The following is a 23315-nucleotide window of genomic DNA, read 5'->3' as shown; positions in this document are numbered from 1 at the left end:
TTCGATTCGGATTTATCCAATTCGTTCAACGCCGGCGTTCAGAAATTTCTACAGATAATGATCCGGCGTCCATAGTGGGGTGAATAGGGCCTGAGAGTAGAAAAGTTGCAGAATGCCCAAATCAAGCTAGTCAGTTCTGTACAACGCCAGTGTTTTTCCAACGAGATCGCCTGCAAGTCGAGACCACACGCTATTTCAGTCAAGAAATCTAGTGGTTTGTTCAATTAGCGCGGGTAAACGTTACGTGCATGTGCGAGGTTTTGTTAAAGCGCGGGAAAAATGACCAAAATTATATCCAATGAAGTGCAGACAGAAAAAAATAATCGCTTGCAAATATAAGGTACGGAATTTTTGAGTTTCTTTTTGTGTGAAAAGAAAGAAGTCCTCGTAGTAATTTGAGTTTACCGTTTTTTCTAAAGCATAATGAACGGCAAAGCAAGAGCTTTCATCGTTCTTTTTACAACTGTTGTTGTTGACACAGTCACTGATAGGAAGTGTGCACTGGAACAGAAAATTAGATAAGGAAAACATGAAAAACATCAGTGTTCGGACGGAAAAAAGTCACATATAGAGTAGATAATGACATGGCAAGATCGACTGGTTCGCTGGAAAGTGTTTTTTTGTGTGTTTATCGCTGGAACGAGGTACGACAGCAAAACCGAAGGTTTTTTCATTCCCAAAGCTCAAACAGATTAGAGAAGCTTCGAGAGCCAATTGATGAATTGGGCAAAAAGGGGTTGGGTTTACTACAAACCTTGGAGTAAATGGCGTTCCAGCTGTAAAGTAAAAAGGGAGGGAAAACTGTAGAAATTGAATTCCCACAAATCATCCCCTAGACGAAGGTTCAAAGAGTCCAAGGCTTTTTGAATTTTTTTTTGTATTATTTCATAAAATGATGGAATCCTTTTAGCTGGCCCTTTACCATTATAATCGAAACTAATGAAGCAATTTGCAAATAATAAAATCATGATCCTGGTCTCTTTGGGCCTGTTCACACTACACTGTTAGATCGATCTGAGATCGATCCAAGACAAAGCATGCCTTGTGTGAACCTTCGCCGAAAGTTTAGGATCGATCTCAGATCGATCTGAGTCAGTCCGCTTGAAAAGTAGATCTCAGATCGATTCGAGATCGATCTTTGTCAAGTGTGAACATAATTGGATTGAAATTAAGTGAGTGTCTAGCTCCCATTCCCCAAAGTTTCCCGCCTTCGCGCGGGCGTCGCAGAATTTAATGAACGCTGCAGACTTCAGTTTTATATTATTCTGCTAATCGACTGTAAAATTCAGTGAAAAAGCTTGTTTTTTCGTCGAAAATGTCGAGAAAAGGAGATGTATGGTCTGACAAAGAAACTTTGGAACTCCTTGCGGCGTGGGGGACTGAAGAAATCCAAAAAAAGCTTCAAGGGGTTCACAGAAACACGGATATCTATAGAAAAGTTAGCGAGTTGTTGAAAAAAAAGGAATAAATCGGGATTGGACGCAATGCCGAACAAAGTTAAAGCACTTAAAGTCAGCATATAAGAAGCACAAAGATAACTTATCGCGATCTGGGGCCCGAAGATGCAAGCAGCCCAAATATTTTGAAATGATGGACAGTTTTCTTGGTGATCGTCCTGAAGCCGAAGGACTAGAAAACAGCATCGACTCATCCGGTGACGCTCTTCCGTCGGGTTCGGTTTCAGAAATTTCAGATGGTGAGTTGATAATTATTTTTACGAGCTTTTTTAGACCATAGTTGGACCTTTTGTTCTGGTTTCAATTGAGGTTTTTTAAATATTTAGCAGAAGACGACCTAGTGCAGAAGTATGGCGAAGGGAAGATGATTGAAAAGCAATGTCCTGAGTGTTACGAAAAGTTTGAATTGAGGACAGCTGGCACTCACACTGGTAATAACAATACCTTGGCAGTATCCTGTGACGACCAAATGGTGTGTCCGTACTGTAATTACACAGAAGGTAGAGCAGTATTACAATAAAGGGATCGGATTTTGTACAATCTTAATAATCACATAGCAAGCAGAGAACAAATAGATAATAGGCCATTTCAGTTTTCATTCAAGGTCTTAACTCTGCAGTTCAGTAGATTAATGAATAAAAACACTTTCTGCTCACTTGTAAACTGTAGTTGATCAGGATGGTGAAAATAAGGAATCAACCAGCGGAATTGAGAAGCCTACAACTCCTGCACCTACCAACGATAAAGATGGCAAAACAACAACGTCCAGTAAACGTAAATGCAAGAAAGAAAAACCCTCGAAAATGCAAGTTGCATTTGGAAATGCAATTAAAGAACACACTACTTGAATGCAAGAATCAGACAAGAAATTCTTGTCTGAAATACGGGAACAAGCAGAAAAAGAAAGAGAATTACGGAAAGAGGAGCTTGGTGCTTTTAAAGATGCAATGGCACTTCTTGCAAGTGCCGTTGCAGGAAGAGCACAACCAGTAGCACAACCTGTAGCACAATCAGTACCAGTTTATCAACCACCTTTCTACCCTATACCTTTGCAACATGATATAAACATTGAAAACCAGCCAACCTATTTTAAGCTTTAACTGAGCATTAACATACTGTTTATACTGTTGTATACACTTATACATTTTTGTTGATCATTGATGTTAAATAATGAAGTTACACATTTACGTTATTGTTATTATTAATTTCTTTTTATAAGGAATTGGTCTACTGATTGCCTCAGTTTTCTTTAGTGTAACTGTCTATTTGTGGTACTCAAACTGTTATACATAAACTAATTACTACAACATGAATTTGTTCAAGTAAATAAATCCTTCTTAGTTTGTTATGAAATATTCTTTAATTATTGAGGTTCTTATCTTTTCTGCATTAGCATTATTTACTTGGTAGACAGCATTAACAGTCTCATCATCATTAGCAATAAGCTCAAGTTCATCATTAGCAATAGGCTCAAGCATATCTTCCCTCATCTCACATATATTATGGAGCACTCAGCATGCTGCAACTTTGATTGGTAGGTATTGCAAACTTGTATAGCTTTTGCTAAGCAGGCATCTAAATCTGTTCTTCAGCCGTCCAAATGCGCATTCCACCACTTGTCGTGCTCTGCTTAGACGATAATTGAATTTCTTCTGATCTTGATGAAGATTACCATCATTTGGATATCGCTTCATTAGCCAAGGCAAAAGTAGATATGCTGGATCTCCAATTAACATGACTGGTACATCGCACCCACTTATGTTCATGGTCATCTAATATAGGACAAACACATTGTATTTAAATAATAACAAACCCACAATCTAACTGCTCTAACTAGGTTACCTAAAGGCAGTAGTGCTGCCTATACTCTTATAGAAATAGCATGCGCAAAATGCTTGAACATGACTATAATGAATGGAATCAATGGATTGTTAACTTGGTGAAATATTTCCTCATACCTGTACTCATGATCAACCACAGCCTGCAGAACAATGGAATAAAACCCTTCCGATTATAATAATCGGCTGATGATTGTCGTGAGGCAACAATAGGGATATGTGTGCCATCGATCGCTCCAGCACACTGAGGGAAACCCCAGATCTGGTGAAAACCATTAAGGACAGTACGCAGGGTTTCACCTGTTGGCCACTTAATAACCCTAGTAAGTAGCGTGTCTACAATTGCTTGGCAAACATCATGAACAATTTCGCACACTGTGCTTTTTCCAACCCCAAAGCGCCATGCTAGAGAACGAGATCTTCACCAGTGGCCAAATGCCATAAGCAAATTTCCACTCTTTTTTCAGCAGATATCGCTTTTTGGAAGCTTGTGTTTTGACGCGAAAGATCGCCAGATATTCTGTGACACACAAAATCGAAAGTTTCCCGAGACATTCGAAAATTTTGAAGCCAAAGACTGTCTTCTTTCCAAAGAGCAACCGTTTTTTTCCCAAAATGATCCAATGCATTTACTTTCTTGAACCCAAAACCGTCGTTCAGAGAATGATCTGCTACACAGTGCTCGAAAATACAAGAATAGCACAGCTTCTCTCTTTTTAACGTTTCTTCTCCATTGACTTAATGTCTTCATATATTTCCTCCTTAAGCATATACGTCTCTTTTGGATTTTTTTTGTAATTTGTTATAAAAGCCAAAGCGACAGAAATGATCTCTGCCCAGTGTCTCTGCCGCCTCGTCTGCCGCCATCTTGTTTCAGAACCCGACCTCTTACGATGTTCTTCCGAAGAGATCCGAATTAAAAATAAATAAGATAGGACCAGGTTTGCCGAGGCAGTGTGAACAGGCAGAAAAATACGTTAAAATCGTCCTGAGATCGATCTGAGATCGATCCGGCCAAATCGATCTAAGATCGACCATAGTGTGAACAGACCCTTTGACACTTATTATTATCTGTTTCATGGTGAGATCAGATGACAGGTAGAATTAAATGTTGCAGTTTAGAAAAGGTTTTTAAGTAATATTGTATATTTTTATGATATCTTTATGATATCGTCTTTGTGATAGATTTGGGAGCGACACAGCTTCCAAAGCCTTCATGTTAGGAATATCAGGATAAATAGTTCGCTTCTGAACACGCTTGATGCAAGAGATACTGAGCGGCTCCAAAATTCCACAACAGGCAACCATATTCAAGGACTGATTTTATACGGGTAGTATAGACAGTTACAAGAGAAGCGTGGTGAAGACCAGCATGTTTCAATATTATATAGGCGTAGGAAATAGAGGCGTTTAGAGGGCTTGGATATAATATATACGCAATGTGTGTATTCCATTTAAAATCCACTGAAATATGGACACCTAAAATTTTCGCTTAAAATACCAGAAGTAGTTCGTGGTTATTTACGAAATTTGGGTCTAGATTTTGATGGGCTTTCGCAGAAGAGATAGTCATGCAAGTCTTGACACTTAGCTTGGTTGACTTTCATATCATCGTTATCTATGCACCAGCAGTTTATTGCATTAACGATGGATTGCATTTTACCTTGCTCGCCTTTAGGAAAAACTTCAGATACATTTGTATCATCCACATATTTTCGCCTTCGATCCTTGTCAGATAACAAATCATTTATCATGATTAGGAAAAATATTGCACCCTTGCCCGGCGCTTCGGGAAAAATGCAAATGATTGCGTTTTACATTTAATTACTTGTCGATGCGAGCAACAGATCTTGGTATTCGCAATAGCCAGTGCGAAACATAGTGACAAAATATATCATTTATCTACAATTAATTGCAATTATTTTTTACGATATCTGCACCATGGTGCAATATTATGGAATAACCTACCACAGACACTAAGAATGTCGGAGTCCGTAGTTTTAACATAGGGTGGATTAAAAACACATTTGTTTAGAACTGTGTATATAAAGATGTCGATTTTATTTACGTCTCACGAGATATGGTTGAACATTTAATAACAAACGATTGCCAATTGACATTATTATTTATTGAAAATGAGTCAAGAGTTTTGATTGGCCAGCAGCTGTTGGCGAAATCGTCATATCCGCTCGGCAGCTGCCCAAATTTGGACAGTGACGTCACTTCGTCGGATATGAAAAAAATTATTGCACGTTTGACGTCACTTCGTCAGATATGAAAAAAATTATTGCACGGTATGACGTCACATATGTCTCCTTGTCTACAACGCAAGCGTTTAGTCTAAGCCCAAAATTTTTGCAAATAAATAATAAAACAATTATTGAATTCGGTTCTCGCAGGATATGAGGAATTATCAAGGCCTCGGTTTGTGTTATCCGCCTCAGCCTTCGGCTTCGGCAGATAACACAAACCTCGGCCTTAATAATTCCTCATATCCTGCTCAACCTCATTCAATAATTGTTTAATAATTGTAATTTTATACACTTTTTAATGTAAAGCGCTTCTGGACATATATAGAAGATGCGCTATATAAGATTAAAATGTTATTATTATTATATACTGTATATATTAACCATTGTTGGTTCCATTGATGATAATTATAGTCAAAATGTGACTTCCAGTGTTTATTCCAAGCAGAGCCGAAACTAGTTCTTTAATATACGTCGTGCAAAAGAAATCCGACAGGACTACTTTGAATATGCGAACTATGTAACTCCCAAATTATTGAATATGTTTTGGCCCTGAAATTCCCGGGCTAAGAACTAAAAATGTACGGTGCAGAAAAGTTTTTTTCTTTTAAAAGGTCTTCCAATTTCTTTTACATCATCAGGGATAGTTGTCATTGCCCTAATAGAGATGATTAAACGTGGGATGGTGTCCTGGATCAGTGATCACACTTGGTTTGAAATCATATCGCCTTTTATTTTCTATCAGCCTAAAATTAACATAAAAAATAATTGCTAAACTTTAAACTAGGGCATATAACACAAATTAGGGGTTGAACTGTTCAAGCGGTGAAATTGTTATGAAAATGAAAGTGAAGATTAGAGCTTTAGATAGAAAAAGGCGAAACAGGAGCATGCAGTGACCCCTTTGCAAAAAAAGTAAAACAAAACTGGTAACCTTCCTTTTATGCTATTTTGCTATTTTTCGCCATATTACTGCCCATAACTTGTGTGCCTTACCCGCCCAGCCCCCCCCCCCTTTTGCAGACAAAAATCCCTGAAGTAATTCTTAAGTATTGAATATCATATCAAACTTGGTTGCTTTTAAAAACTGAAAAATTCCGAAAAATTGCGTCGCGTTGCCGCGTGAAATATTACTAGGGAGCAAAACCAAAATCATTTTTTATTTTCTTCTTATTTATTTACTCTTTTTTTTATATTTTTCGCCGTTGTATTAAGAAATACAATATTATTTTTCTGAACAGGTACCATTCTACCAGTGCTACCCTTATCATTCACTTACCTAAAACCAGCAATTATTACAATTACAAACACAACCGCAAAACATAGCCCAAGCCATGCCAAGACAACTATTAGGACTTGTTTTACGTGCCCAACTACACTTTTGTCAACTTCTGTTAACTTTTCGGTACCTATATAACCGTAGACGGGCGCTTTAGAAACTGATGAAAATTAGTTACATGAGTACAAAATGAGTACAAAATTCCATATAGACGCTGAATTGTTTTAAATAAAGGGAGCTGGACAAAAGAAGTTGATGTAGAATGAGGTTTTCTACATCAAAGTTTAATTGTGTTTGAAACCTGAATTGCATATGTCATTGAGGTAAACTATCGCCTGTATTCAAAAAGCTCACTCACACTCATACTCATCGAGTGTGACATATAAATTTCGTTAATGCTGATCAATGAGAAAGTTTTTTCTGAATAGATGGAAAGATATAAGGTAAATCACTGAAAATCAAGCCCCTGTTCGGCTGGAAATACCGCCATTGAAACGTTATGAGAAGATTAAGAAGAGTTTGAGTGTGCTTTTAGAATACAGGCGTATGTTTGGAAGCTGTCAAGTGGGTGGGGAAGTTGACACTTCTGTTTTGTAATTCGCGAAGAAGTTCGGAAGTTCGATTTGAACTTCAGAATTTCAACTCGACTTTCGACTCACCTAAATCGCTATAAAATGACCACTATAAAATACCAGGACAAAGCAATTACAATAATATTTCTTTGCTGCATTAAAATTGCTTTGAAATTCCGAAGTTCGATTTGAACTTCGGAAATTCGTTACAAATTACAAAACGGAAGGGACAAACAGAGTTCGCAACTGGAGCGGCCAAAGTTTTATGAAATCAACTGTAATATGTCGCACAGTAGCGTAGCCAGCCTGACGATTTGTCCTGCTATGCTAATATTTTAGTGTTCATTGACTGTGAAAACAATAAATCTGTAAAGAAATGAATAAATATAATAACTCGAAATTTACATAGCGGGACAAAATCGTCAGGCTGGCTACGCCACTGATGTCACATATGCTGCATTATTGATTTTGATATTTGACGTTGGATTGAATACGCCACGAATTAATAATTCTCAAAATTATTTGAAAAGATTAAATCTATAATTGCTCCGAAATTACAAAGCTCGAAAATATCACGTCGCGTTGTCAAATTGCGTCCGATAGTATGGAAGTTGTTTTTTTTTCTGTCAAGTTAAATTGTTAAAAAGATATAATATTATTATAAAACATTATGTCGCCTACACAATGAACTACAGTGATCAAATAAAACGCATTGTATTTGAATTTTCAAAGCGCATCATAATTTTGCGTTATAATAATTATTGCGAGAAAAGTAAGGCATCCAACTAGGTTTATGCAATTAAAGAATGTTAAATCAAGAACACTTACCATTTACTTCAGCAACTAAAAAAAACAAGATAGAAGTTAGCAATTATATACAACAATAATACAAGTCGTCTCGTATCATGCATACAATAACAAATCACCATGCTTCACAATTAAGCCATGTTGTGTTCTTGTTAAACTTGGCAGTATGTTCCATTTCCCGAGTAGCCATATTTGCATAGTACAGTATGGCAGTAGCCATATTTAAGACATAACCGAGTACAAAAAGCTATCCCAACATTACTTTAAATTCAAAAAGGTTTTTGAACGTTTAGATTCGTATTTTGATAAAACCAATTTCACTCAAACTTTATAGAGTCGCCTGAAAAATGCCAATAACCACAGCATAGATATTCGAAGTATAAGTAGCTATACCATTAACTGACGATTAGTCTTTGAAGATTTTGTACTGTTTTGATGTTTTGAAAGTTGAATTTTTTAACAGTTAATCAAGGTGGCTCGATATTTTTTCTTGAAATTTTTAGATGCACATTTTAAACAGGGATGTTAGACATTTAATGTTTCGCTAGAAAGCTAAAAGTTAATATACTTAGCTGGTAACATACCTAGAGCTGAACTTGTGCCTGGCACCTCGGCTAACATGGCGGCAGAGACGTTTCAAAATGGACGCCAAACAAGGTTTAATTCTGTTTATATCAATCCAATAAAGTTTATACCGGTGATTCCCGGTTTTTTGGCATTAAACATTTACGCTTTAGGTGCTTTGTCCATAAAAATGTTTTTAAAAAATTCTGTCATGGGGAAAATTTTTTATGCGTTTTTGTAAATAAAAAAAATTTCTTATAGCTAAAACTTTTTAAGCTAAAACTTTTTTATAGATGAAGCATCTATACCGTCAACGTTTAATAAAAAAAAATTGGGGGTCACCGAACTAGTTTGGGACATAAAACGATTAAACCCTGTTGGCAGCCATTCTGAAACGTCTCTGTTGCCATGGTAAATTTGTTCTGCAAGTTGCCTTTTACCTGCAGGGGCAAGGGGGGCAAAAATGCCCTTTCATTTTAAAAGATTATTTACATTCTATATCCGAAGTAGCTAGAAGTGTTACAAACGAGCATCAAGAATAACACAATCGAAATTAAGGTGGCTCGATACGATTTTTCGAAATTTTTAGATGCACATTTTAAACAGGGATATTAAGCACCTAAATATTTCACTATAAGGCTAAAAGTTAATATACTTTGCAGGAGACATATCTAGAGCGGAAATATTCTCAGAATTTTTGCCTGGCACCCGTTACCATGGCAACAGAGACGTTTCAAAATGGCCGCCAAACAGGGTTTAATCGTGTTTATATCGCAAACGAGTTCGGTGACCCCCAATTTTTTTTTCATTAAACGTTTACGCCATAAATGCTTTATCTATAAAAAAGTTTTAAAAAAATTCTAACATGGGGAATTTTTTCTATTTACAAAAACGTTATTTTTGCTTATTAAAAAATTCCCCCATGTTAGAATTTTTTTAGAACTTTTTCTTAGATAAATAATCTATAGCGTAAACGTTTAATGAAAAAAAAATTGGGGGTCACCCAACTCGTTTGTGATATAAACACGATAAAACCTTGTTTGGCGGCCATTTTGAAACGTCTCTGTTTCCATGGTAACGGGTGCCCGGCAAAGGTTCTGAGAATTTTTCCGCTCTATATATGTTTCCTGCAAAGTATATTAACTTTCAGCCTTATAGTGAAATATTTAGGTGCTTAATATCCCTGTTCAAAATGAGCCCAAAAAAAATTCGAGAAACTGTATCGAGCCACCTTAACACAAGAAATTATCTTGGAAAGAGAAATCACGATGATACGAAAGTCAACTGACGAAGTTTTTCAAACATTCTTTATTAATGCACCGAAATCACGACGATGCGAAGTTCAACTGACAATTTTTGGAAACATTCTTTACTAATGCACCGCTACAGAAGTGCCCTTTCATCAAAATCTACCCCCTTTGCCCTCGCATCGTTCCGGCGTCCCTGTGTAAGAATACATAAATTTCCTGCTAAATGCAGCAGAAAAACGTCGACGGTTTACTTCACTTTTATGAGTGTATTTGTCGACAAAAATGGAAATGCTATCGACTAATTTCAAGCATTTCGTAATATAAGCTTAAGTCTGGATAGCTCAGGTGATTCTCTCAAAATTGAAATGGCGAGGGGTTGCTGATGCATGTATTTCTTGTAGTAAGAGTGTTTTTCAACCCTTCATGCTTATTTTCGTGACGCTATATGCGATAAAAATTCGTGTACTTGCACAAAAAAAGTACAAAGTTCATTACCGTCATCATCTATTATAGTCACTGTGGTTTCCACAACAGTTATTTTGGCATTGAAAGGGTCATTAAACTCCACAAAAAATGTGAAACTTTCGTTTCCTTCGTAAATGCTATCCTGAATGATAGAAATCTCTTGACAGCCAAATGTGCCTCTGGGATCGACTATATTGAGCTCGCGTGTTTCTTTTTCGTATGAGTAATCTTCTCCACTTGTTGCAGTGCCATTTCTGGATGCAAATCTTAAAATATGGAAAGAAACACATTAAACACTTAAAAACGAAATTGGTTGTATGCTCTTTTGGTTGTACAAATTTATAAACGGTAAACATAGCTTAAGTATTATTTCCGTCTAAAGATTGAATAAAATTATGTTGAAAAAGAAGACTTTTCAGTTTGATGTTGGGAAAAGTAGGAAAATGCTGAGAAATTATAAAGAACAAATACAACGAAGTTTACTTACGTTACGTTAATGGCAACAACGCCCCCCAAATTGCTAAATGCACGATAACAAACACTCACTGAACCATTTTCCTTTCGAACAGTTTGGGTGGAACTTTGAAATACAAATGTAATTGTACCTGCATCAAAATGTGAAAAGAAAGAATACATTACTGACGTGCAGGGGCCGTGGAAGATGGTTAAGTTGGGGGTTAATATTCATATATTCTTTTTAGCAGACTGTAAAACAATCAATTTCAAAACAAACTAAAAATGCTAATCGTGAATTTATGAATACTTGTATATTTATTTAAAACCATAGAGAACCAATATATACAGTGTGAGATACGTAAACAGTTTTTCATATTTGAAGGAATGGAATTCAAAATGTACAAAGTGTTTGTTAACATTACGACTGGATGTCTGAAGTGGAGGACTGCACGACTAGAGTTTATAACGAACTGCGTATCTAGATTTTCGCTGTAGATTCCAAACCGGAAGTAAGTCATACATGCAAATTAGTTTATCCTGAAACGATATCAGTCTACATGAATGAAACGATCGATATTAGTCTACATCAATCGAGCTAGGGATACAAGTCAAGTGTTCTTCAAGAGTGATAATCAACCCCACAGATAAATAATCAAATTTATATCAGTCACCCCAATTTTTTGTGGCATTAAGCGTTTACGCTTTAGATGCATGCTTTATTTAAAAAAAGTTTTGAAAAAATTCTGTCCTGGGGAAAATTTTTCATAAGCCAAAATAACGTTCTCGTAAATAGAAAAAATATCCTTGACAGAATTTCTTAAAACTTTTTTATAGTTAAAACTTTTTAAAGATAAAGCATCTATAGCGTAAACGTTTAATTTGAAAAAAATTGGGCGTCAACGTACTCGATTTCGATATAAATACGATTAAACCCTGTTTAGCGGGAATTTTGAAACGTCTCTATTGACTAATTGAGTATACTATATATTGTTACGCTCCTCGAATTTTTGTCAAAATTCTTATTTCTTGCAAGAGCCTTTTAAAAAACCCTAATTTTTTTTTGCTTACAGTCTTCGTTATAAGGGCAATTGTATTCTTAAGACTATCTATATACTAATTTCTACATTCACTATACATTCGTTAAAATCTACAAAAATATTCAACGAAGGCTTGTAAAAATCGTTGTTGTGTTCCTCGAATTTTTGTAAAACTTTTTCTTAGTAAAGTGCCTTTAAAAAACACTTCTTTTGTTTATATAGTTGTAATTATAAGAGTAGTTGTATAAGACTATATGTATACGAAACTCCTGATACTGAATGAGATTTACTCTGTAGTGAATGTAGTTTTTTTTTGTTGATACGTTTTAAAGCAAAGTTCTGTTACACCATGTGTTATTATTCCTACAAATATATGAAAAAATTATATAAAATTATTCTGTAACGAAACGATCCAATTAAAATTTGCTTTGACGTTTTGATCCGAGAGAAATTTTTATACAGGACATCAACGGCTAACCTTGGCAGACTGTTCCACTTCCCGAGTAGCCATTTTTGCATGTACAATTGAAAGAACCATCAGTATTGTTACAGTAGGCGTTGTGATGGCAATTATGGGAACCTGCACTACATTCATCGATATCTCAAAAAGGAATGAACGAGAAAAAGTGAGAAATTATGGTATAAAATTATGTTCAAAGTCTTATTTTTTTAATACATAATAAATAATAAACAACTTTATTTCAAAAGGGTAGCACACAACAGCATATATGGGCTGATAAACTTGTGGCCCTCAATCACCTAGTTACAATTATATGAGAATTATAGAAATAACAATATTCATAAATATATACACATAAAAGTAAAAAATTTATTAAGAACTTAGCTAAGACTTCAAAATGATCAACATCCTTATATACTTCTATAAAATAGTTTTTGGGAGAGGCGATCGTCACAAAGCCCTTCTATTCCATTTTGGTAGTATTTTTACAAAATCATATAATAAATATAATTATTTAATATCAACTACTAACCTTGACAGTCTGTTCCATTTCCAGAGTAGCCGCTTTTGCATGTACAATTGAAAGAACCATCAATATTTTCACAGTAGGCGTTGTGATGGCAATTATGAGAACCTGCACTACATTCGTCGAAATCTAAAAGATCAAATAAAAAATGCAATAGTTACATTAAAACATTCTGCCATCAGGATTTTTCGAATCCAAATAAAATTCGACCCGGAGAAGATAATGGTTTTAACCTGTTTTTGGGTTATACACATACAGGTATATACACATACATAAAGACTTCAAAATATACTTTATACTATATACCTTTTTAAAATAGTTTTGGCAAGAGGCGATCGTCAAAAGGTCCTTCTGTTCCATTTTGGGAGTATTTGTACAGAATCATATCATAAATATATTTAATATCAACTACTAACCTCGACAATCTGTTCCATTTCCAGAGTAGCCGTTTTTGCATGTACAATTGAAAGAACCATCAATATTTTCACAGTAGGCGTTGTGATGGCAATTGTGAGAACCTGCACTACATTCGTCGAAATCTAAAAGATCAAATAAAAAATGCAATAATTACATTAAAACATTCTGCCATCAGGATTTTTCGAATCCAAATAAAATTCGACCCGGAGAAGATAATGGTTTTAACCTGTTTTTGGGTTATACACATACAGGTATATACACATACATAAAGACATCAAAATATACTTTATACTATATACCTTTTTACAATAGTTTTTGCAAGAGGCGATCGTCGAAAGGTCCTTTTGTTCCATTTTGAGAGTATTTGTACAGAATCATATCATTAATATATTTAATATTAACTATTAACCTTTACAATCTGTTCCATTTCCAGAGTAGCCGTTTTTGCATGTACAATTGAAAGAACCGTCATTATTGTTACAGAAGGCGTTGTGATGGCAATCATGGGAACCAGCACTACATTCGTTGAAATCTTAAAGATAAAGAAAATGCAATAATTACTTTAAAGCATTCTGCCATGAGGATTTTTGCAATTCAAATCAACAAAATTTATAGAGTAATAGTGGCATATTAGTAATAACTTTATATGGCTTGTATGATTACAATAGATATTGGCTCGGCGTACACTGTAAAAGCTGGCTGGTAGAAATGACGAAAGGAAGTTTGAAACGATTTAAAATGCCTGATTCAAAGAATTTAAAAATTTTAAATTGAATTTAACCAATTTAAATATAAAAACCCCAAAACTGGTTAAAACCAAATTAAAATGGTACAACTAATCAACAATATCTGGTAAAAAGGAAATGAAATCTTTCAGTAGTCAAAACTATGCTCGGCCATTACCACCTAAAATATATGAAATTAAAAAAAATTCTGCCATGGGGAAAATTTTAAAGAAGCCAAATTGACGTTTTTTTAAAGAAAAAAAGCCTTTTATTCCCTGAATTTCCTTTAACTCTGCGTTTGAAATATGAAATATTTACTGCAAACCTTCGCAATTTGTCCCACTTCCTGAGTAGCCATTTTTACAAGTACAATTGAAAGAACCATCAGTATTGTTACAGTAGGCGTTGTGGTGGCAATTATGAGACCCTGCACTACATTCGTTAATATCTAAAGAAATAATCAACGAAGGTGTGTAAAACTCGTTGTTGTCCTCCTCGAAATTTTTGTCAAACTTCTTCTTAGTGAAGTGCCTTTTAAAAACACTTCTTTTGTTTATGGTCGTATTTATAAGGGTAGTTGTAAAAGGCCATATGTATACGAAACTCCAGATACTAAATAGGAATTACTCTGTGGTGAGTGTAGTTTTTTTCGGTTGGTACGTTTTGAAGCAATGCATGTACAATTGAAAGAACCATCAGTATTGTTACAGTAGGCGTTGTGATGGCAATTATTAGAACCTTCACTACATTCGTCGATATCTCAAAAATGAAAGAATGAGAAAATGTGAGAAATGTTGGTATAAAATTCATAAAATGTTCAAGCCCTCAATCATCTAGTTACAATTATATAAGAATTATAGAAATAACAATATTCATAAATATATACACATAAAGGTAAAAAATTTTATTTACGACTTCAGACTTAAAAATGATCAACATCCTATATACTTCTTTAAATTAGTTTTTGCAAGAGGCGATCGTCCAAAGGTCCTTCTATTCCATTTTGGGAGTATTTTTACAGAATCATATCATAAATATATTTAATATTAATTGCTAACCTTGACAATCTGTTCCATTTCCAGAGTAGCCGTTTTTGCATGTACAATTGAAAGAACCATCAGTATTGTTACAGTAGGCGTTGCGATGGCAATTATGTGAACCTGCACTACATTCGTCGAGTTCTAAAAGATAAAGAAAATGCAATAATTACTTTAAAACATTCTGCCATGAGGATTTTTGCAATCCAATTCAACAAAATTTATAGAGTAATAATGGCATATTTAGTAATAACTTTTAACTTTATATGGCTTGTATGATTACAATAGATATTGGCTCGGCGTACACTGTAAAAGCTGGCTGGCCAAAATGACGAAAATAAGGTCGAAACGATTTCAAATACTTGATTGAAAGAATTAAGAAAATTTATATTGAATTTAACCAATTTAAAATTTAAAATTTAAAAACCCAAAGACTAGTTAAAACTAATGAGACAATTGGGAGATCTAGTGAGGACGATATGGCAAACCCAAGCTCACCACTAATTGAAAAAAATAATGCAATTGTTTTTGGTTGTTTATTACTTGTAACCATTTTGCCTGAAATTTTGCGTACTAACCAAAGCTTTCCATTAATCCGAAAATATATATGCGATAAAAATTCGTGTACTTGAACAAAAAAGTACATTCAAAGTTCATTACCGTCATCATCTGTAATGGTCACTGTGGTTTCCACAACGGTTATTTGATCATTGAAAGGGTCATTAAACTCCGCAATAAATGTGAAATTTTCGTTTCCTTCGTAAATGCTATCCTGAATGATAGAAATATCTTGACAGCCATTTCCGCTTATAAGCTCGCGTGTTTTCTTCTCATATAAGTAATCTTCTCCACTTGTTGCAGTGCCATTTCTCGATGCAAATCTTAAAATATGAAAAGAAACACATTAAACAGTTAAAACGAAATTGGTTTTAAATTACGCTCTTTTAGTTGTACAAATTTACTAACGGTAAACATAGCTTAAGTATTTTCGTTTAATAATATTATGGTTGAATAAAATTATGTTGAAAAAAAAGACTTTTCAGTTTGTTTTTTTAAAAAGTGAGAAAATGCTGAAAATTATTAAGAAAAAATACAACAAAGTCTACTTACGTGACTCTAAAGGTAGCAGCGCTCCCGAAAACCACATAACAAACACTCACTGAACCATCTCCCTCTCCAAAAGTATAGGTGGGACGTTTGAATGAAAATGTAATTGTACCTGCATCTATAAGTGTGAAAAGAAAGAATATAATTTATTACGGATGTGCGGGGGCCGTGGAAGTTGGTTAAGTTTAGGGTTAATATTCATGTATTCTTGTTAGCAAACCATAAAAAGTCAATTTCAAAACAAACTAAAATGCTAATCGTGAATTTATGAATACTAATATTTTTATATAAAACCATAGCGAACCAATTTAAACAGTATGAGATACGTAAACAGTTTGTCAAATTTGAAGAAATGCAGTTCAAAATCTACAAAGTTTTTGTTAACATTACGACTGGACGGACGTGGAGGACTACACGAATAGATTTTATAACAAACTTCCACCGTCCGCCTCACCAACAGTGATGATGTATGCGTATCTAGATTTTCGCAGTAGATTCCAAAACGGAAAAAAGTCATGCATCCAAATTAGTCCATCCTGAAACGATATTAGTCTGCATCAATCGAGAGATACAAGTCAAAGAGTTCTTCAAAAGTGTTTTCAACTCAAGAGATAAATAAATCTGCATCTAAGTCTATGTTTGTTTGTTTGTAATTTTGTATAGTTGAGTTGTTAATATTAATTTTTGTACTCCAATTTCTGTAAACATTATCTTTTATTTGAACCGCTGCATGTTCGCTATCCGAAAATAAATATTCGGTGAGTTCAAAGTACACAGTGTCCATCAAATGAGTCTAACGTTGTCTAAAGATTTATCTGAAGATATATCTTTATCAACCCGACGCAACTGAAAGTGATGATAACTAACTAACCATGGCAGCAGAAAGCGATAGACCACATGCGAATGATGCGAGTCTCGCCGAAGAATCGAGTGAATCTCAGTTTTCTGCAGCAGGCATCACAATGGAAGATGTGAAACCATTCATAACATTCGTATATAGAGGATGTATATGCATAAGAAAGTTTATACAAAATGTTCTACCCATAATAACAAAATGATCTTAATTCAAAATCTGAATTTCCTTTTGCTCTGCATTTGAAATATGAAATATTTACTGCAAACCTTGGCAATCTGTTCCATTTCCTGAGTAGCCATTTTTACAAGTACAATTGAAAGAACCATCAGTATTGTTACAGTAGGCGTTGTGGTGGCAATTATGAGACCCTGCACTACATTCGTTAATATCTAAAGAAATAATCAACGAAGGCATTTAAAAATCGTTGTTGTGCTGCTCGAAATTTTGTCAAACGTCCTCCTAGTGAAGTGCCTTTTAAAAACACTTCTTTTGTTTATAGTCGTTATCTTAAGGGTAGTTGTATAAGAGTTGTATAAGGTAGTTGTATGTATACGAAACTCCAGATAATAAATGAGAATTACTTTGTAGTGAGTGTTGTTTTTTCAGTTGGTACGTTTTGAAGCAAAGTTCTGTTACACCATGTATTATTATTCGTGCAAATATATGAAAAATTTCTATAAAATTATTCTGCGTATGATAAAACGATCCAATTAAAATTTCCTTTCACGTTTTGATCCCAGAGAAATTTTTATACAGGACATCAACGGCTAACCTTGGCAGACTGTTCCACTTCCCGAGTAGCCATTTTTGCATGTACAATTGAAAGAACCATCAGTATTGTTACAGTAGGCGTTGCGATGGCAATTATGAGAACCTGCACTACATTCGTTGATATCTCAAAAAGGAATGAACGAGAAAAAGTGAGAAATGTTGGTATAAAATTCATAACATGTTCAAAATTTTTATTTTTTAGTACATAATAAATAATAAACAACTTTATTTCAACATAACAGCATGGGCGGATAAACTCGTGGCTCTGAATTTCCTAGTTACAATAACATAGGAATTATAGAAATAACAATATTTATAAATATATACACATAAACGTAAACAATTCATTTACAACTTAAGACTTCAAAATGATCAATACCTTATATACTTCTATAAAATAGTTTTTGCAAGAGGCGATCGTCGAAAGGTCCTTCTATTCTATTTTGGGAGTATTCTCAAAGAATCATATCATAAATATATTTAATATTAACCACCAACCTTGGCAGACTGTTCCATTTCCTGAGTATCCATTTTTGCATGTACAGTTGAAAGAACCCTCAGTATTGTTACAGAAGGCGTTGTGATGGCAATTATGGGAACCTGCACTACATTCGTTGAAATCTAAAAGATAAAGAAAATGCGATAATTACCTTAAAACATTCTGCCATGATGATTTTTGGAGCAGATGAATCAACAAAAATTAATGGAGTAATAATGGTATATTAGTAATAACTTTATATTGCTTGTATGATCACAACAAATATTGGCTCGGCGCGTACACTGTAAAAGCTGGCTGGTCAAAATAACGAAAATAAGGTTGAAACGATTTAAAATGCTTGAGTCAAAAAATTTAAAAAATTTAAATTGAATAATTATAACTAATTTAAAATTCAAAAAACTGGTTAAAACCAAATTGAAATGGTAAAACTAACCATTCCCACGGCCATTACCACCTAAGATACATGGAATGTAAAACGGTCAGGCCTATTGTCATTTCGCAAAAAAATGGGACAGAATACCTTACATTGGAGTATGAATGAAATTCTGTAGATCGTATTGTGAAATTGTTTAGCTTGTTGTGAAATTATGAGACAATTGATAGAGATAGTGAGGATGATATGGCAAACCCAAGCTCACCACTAATTGAAAAAAATAATGCAATTGTTTTAATTTGGTTGTTTATTACTTATAATCATTGCTAAAATTTTGCGTACTAACCAAAGCTTTTCATTAATCCGAAAAGTGTTTGTTTTTTTCATCCCCGAGTACGCGCGAAGCGCCATGCGAGGGTAAACTGATTTTAGAGATTTAGAATTATACCCGAGTATTGTGACAGAACATAGAAAAATCCAAACTTGTCTAAATTCTACATGATGGACGTTGGATCGTTCTGTTAGTTATGCACATGCGCGAAGTTTGAATGCAAAAAGACTGGTAATTGGCAAATAATTTTGTATAAACACTTTACAAAATAAAAATTATTAAAAAAAGGAAAATTAAATCGATAGGAAATCGATAAACAACGCGAATAAAAATACGGATGAGCGATGAAAGAAGAGCGATACAGCTAATTCACTTAAGGTTGTCCTCTGAAGGTTAAAACTCAATTCTCCCAAACCTTTACAGATACGACCGAAAAGCACACTGGGTTGGTATAATTAAATCATCTCTATTTAGTCATGACATTTTGCAGTTGGCAAGCAAGGTCATTACGAATGTTGCAAAAAATGCACGAGCGAAAAGTTACATAAGTGAACATGCACAATTCAACGAGAACGAACGAGTAGCCTCATTAACCGAGTGACTCAGTTGTCTGCACTCGTTTAAACTCGCGTGGCTACTGGATGACACCTTAAATATGAATTTTCGACAAGCACTTAGACGAATGTGATAATTTCATTCCGCTTCAAGCCACTAGCATAAACAATTCAATGACAAGGAACAAATAAGACTTCAAACCTAGACGACTTGTTTACGGAAAAGTTGAACAATTAGCGTGTCAATTACCGTGATGATATCAATAGCAGTATATTTTAAGCAATGCACTCTTGAGAGTTGTATAGCCCTTTGCTTGCTATGTAATTAAATGCTTTTAAAATATTCTGCAAACAGCTTTGACTTTGCTACAGACAATGCCTCATTGTCAAGTTCTAAGGTTATAGGAAACAAAGAAAGGAGTATAATTTTAAGGCCGCAAAGACTACCAATTTGTTGAAACTCTCAATTAACAAGGCGGATGATTGCAACAAAGGGTTTATCTCATTGTTCAATATGATGTAATTTCCTTCCGATATTTCAATACTTGCTCTAATCGCAGGTTAGTATACAGAAAATAAAACCAGGGTTTTGTGAAAACAACTGTGAACTAGTCATCAAGTGCAAAGCAGTCGCGGTTGCTTCTAAGTCATCCCTCTCAGAAAACATGTGTTGTTTTGGAAACACTTGAACCTTATGAATGTATATAGGGATGGTTCCCCAAAGAAAACACAGCATAATTATGGCATGGCTATTCAATATAATTTTATTTGTAAAAGGTCGAGCCAAACAAAAATTTCATGATTAAACATGTGAATGATTACAGAGAAATTCATTCATTTGAGTAAAATATCGCTACCCGTAAACGTATAAACCGAAACCCCAACATCAAAATTAATGTGTAATGGTTGAACGTCATTTCGACATTATTTTCATTATCCAAGATCTTTGTAACTATATGTATTTATAAATGTGTACAAGCAGTTTGGTACAAATGTGTTTTATAACACTTATTAACATAACTGCATACACAGCAAAAAATCATTTTCTTATTTCAAGAAAAAAAAAACTCATTTTAAGAAAATTTTCTTAAAATGAGTTCAAATTTTCTTGGGAGAATAATAAGAAAATTTTCTTACTTTTTTTCTTAAGAAATTTTTTCTTACGAAAATTTTCTCAAAATAAGAAAAGTTGCACACAAATAATTTCTCAGTTTAAGAAAATTTTCTTGAAATTAGGCTAAAATTTCTTATAGAATGTTCATAATGAGAAAAATTTTCTTAAGAAATTTTTCTTAATATAAGAAATATTTCCAAGAAAATATTTTCTTATAATAAGAAAAGTTAATTCTCAAGAAACCCTAGAAAACTCTGACATGATATTTTGTTATAAGTAAGAATGTAATGTAAATTTACTAAAATATTCATGAGTCATAATATAGAATACACAGCAGACATTAATACATGAGAATTATAGGTCCTACATGATTATTTAGAAATACAGAGAAATGATATATATAATATTGCACCACGGCTTTGAAGGTTTTCTATTTGTCCAGTGTTTATTTGACATGTTTTTAAATATCAATTATTGCAGTGCAGATCAATTATTGTAAAAGGATTTTTGTGGTGCTTAAAATCAGATGAGACATCATCAGATAAATTTGAGAGTAAATAATTTAAAAATTGGTGTGAAGTAAATCCTAAGTTCACACTTAACTTAAAATAAAACTTTGTAATCATGTTAGGAATTGAGTACATCAAACAAAAAATACTGGTAAATGATAATTTAGCTACTCTGGGGAATTTTAAGCTATTCTTTAGCTATCGCTTGCAATACCGGCATCTTTAAGAAAACTACTTTAAGACCATTATCAAATACACCCATCCTTCAACCCATTCTACACTGCTTTTCTACCTCCCTATGATAGTTTAAATTCCAATCAATTCACCATGAAAATGCATGTAATTAAAACAATATATAGATAGAGGCCTTATCCAATGAAATCAAATGGTGTTAAATCCAAAAATTGTCCCTAACAAAATATGTATGGGTAAATGTATCTGAAGGCAAAATAGAGAGCTTTGTGATAATTTTAATGATATAGGCAGACTCTGATGCACAATTTATACCCTTTGAAACAGTCGCAACCCTACTGTGGAGAAGCACTGTTACATTTAATAACCCCTCTGGATTTAGTATCAATCTAAAAATACAACTCAACTCTAATCCTACATTTCAAACAAAGACATTAGAAAGACTGCCATAGGCTGCTCTAGGCCATAATTGCTGAGGAATTCTAAGGTATTGTTTAGCTAGCCAACTATTTGACTATATAAACAGATAATAACATGGAAAATCATAGCGCAAATCATTAAACGATGAAGAAAGACCTAAATACAATTCTTGATCTATAATTGGGTGGACTAAGGCTAACAAAGGCTGACAAATAAAGGTTTATACGTTGTATATAATAACAGCATGTTGGCATATGACATCATGAAACATCAACTCACCTTATGAAATACCACAAATTTGCGCCGATATAGTGTATATTTTCTCACATCCTAAACGTCCATATCTTTATCGGTAATATATAAAGTTAATAACAAGATACAAATGCCATATCCGCCATAAAGAACCATATTTCTTTAATATGCGTTAATAGCGTTATACTCTTATAGGTTGTTTCGTTAAGTATTCAAATTTCCCTCGTGGTCTACGCTCGAAAGGCATAATGGGATAAATGGAATAATCATGCTCTGCGTCAGGCTGGACCATACAATTATCAGTATTAAACCTTTGAATGCTTTGAATTATCTCACGCTTCTGTAAATGAAAACAGCATTTTGCAAACATTATATCATGACTTTGTTCTATTTTAACAGTTCTTGACCGAATATGTCACGCCATGCTTGTAAAGTGCAAGTACGAAAAGCTTCATTGTTGACTAGGGCACTTTACTCATACTGATAATTAGCTAAATTGATAAAATCATCCAATGATCAGAACGAAAAACAATAAAATATGAACCATATAACTCTCTGAAATCAACAAACTTCAACAATGAGGAACATTTGAAACAAAAGTAATTTTGAAGTTTACTCTGAGCTGAAATTCTTCAAATTTAATGCGAAGAGCATTTTCTTAGTTTAAGAATATATATTTCTTATAACAAGAAATTGATATCTCAATATTTTCTTAAGAAAACAATTTCTCATTTTAAGAAAAACATTTTCTTATGATAAGAAAGTGATATCTCTGATATTTTCTCGAGAAATAATTTTCTTATTTCAAGAAAATGTTTTCTCAAATTAAGAAGAAAAATATCTTAAGAAAATATTTTCTCAAAATAAGAAAATTATTTCTTGAAACAAGTAAATATTTTCTTAAAACAAGAAAATTCAATTTCTTAAGAAATTCATTTTTTGCTGTGTAGTCGTTCATTCTCGTTGAATTGTGCATGTTCACTATAAAAACGAAAATCGTAGGCTTAAGTCTGGATAGCTCAGGTGATTCTCTCAAAATTTAAATGGCGAAGGGTTGCTGATGCATTTATTTCTTGTACTATAGAGGGTTTTTCAACCCTTCATGCTTATTTTCGTGACGCTATATGTATATATATATAAAAATTCGTGTACTTGCACAAAAAAAGTACATGCAAAGCTTATTACCGTCATCATCTGT

At 33.9% G+C, this 23315-nt stretch overlaps 1 protein-coding gene and 1 long non-coding RNA gene across 2 annotated transcripts; both read right to left on the bottom strand.

Moving 5' to 3' along the window:
• Positions 1-5904: 5904 nt before the first annotated feature.
• On the bottom strand, positions 5905-11082 carry LOC114534154. Its single transcript, XR_003688113.1, has 5 exons — positions 10969-11082; positions 10512-10747; positions 8224-8238; positions 6824-6953; positions 5905-6290 (listed from the first exon to the last, which is right to left on the bottom strand). It is a non-coding gene; the product is annotated as an uncharacterized LOC114534154 (long non-coding RNA).
• Positions 11083-13188: 2106 nt separating this feature from the next.
• LOC114534137 (protein kinase C-binding protein NELL2-like) lies at positions 13189-18404 on the bottom strand. Its single transcript, XM_028555684.1, has 10 exons — positions 18365-18404; positions 17875-17997; positions 17369-17491; positions 16250-16364; positions 15800-16020; positions 15161-15283; positions 14428-14550; positions 13787-13909; positions 13377-13499; positions 13189-13193 (listed from the first exon to the last, which is right to left on the bottom strand). Exons 1-10 carry the CDS (start codon positions 18402-18404, stop codon positions 13189-13191), a joined length of 1119 nt encoding a protein of 372 aa, XP_028411485.1.
• Positions 18405-23315: the final 4911 nt, after the last annotated feature.

The sequence above is a fragment of the Dendronephthya gigantea genome, unplaced genomic scaffold (assembly GCF_004324835.1).
Source record: "Dendronephthya gigantea isolate DGI-Jeju-01 unplaced genomic scaffold, DenGig_1.0 000097F, whole genome shotgun sequence".
NCBI lineage: Eukaryota > Metazoa > Cnidaria > Anthozoa > Malacalcyonacea > Nephtheidae > Dendronephthya > Dendronephthya gigantea.
This window is presented reverse-complemented; position numbering and strand designations above follow the sequence as displayed.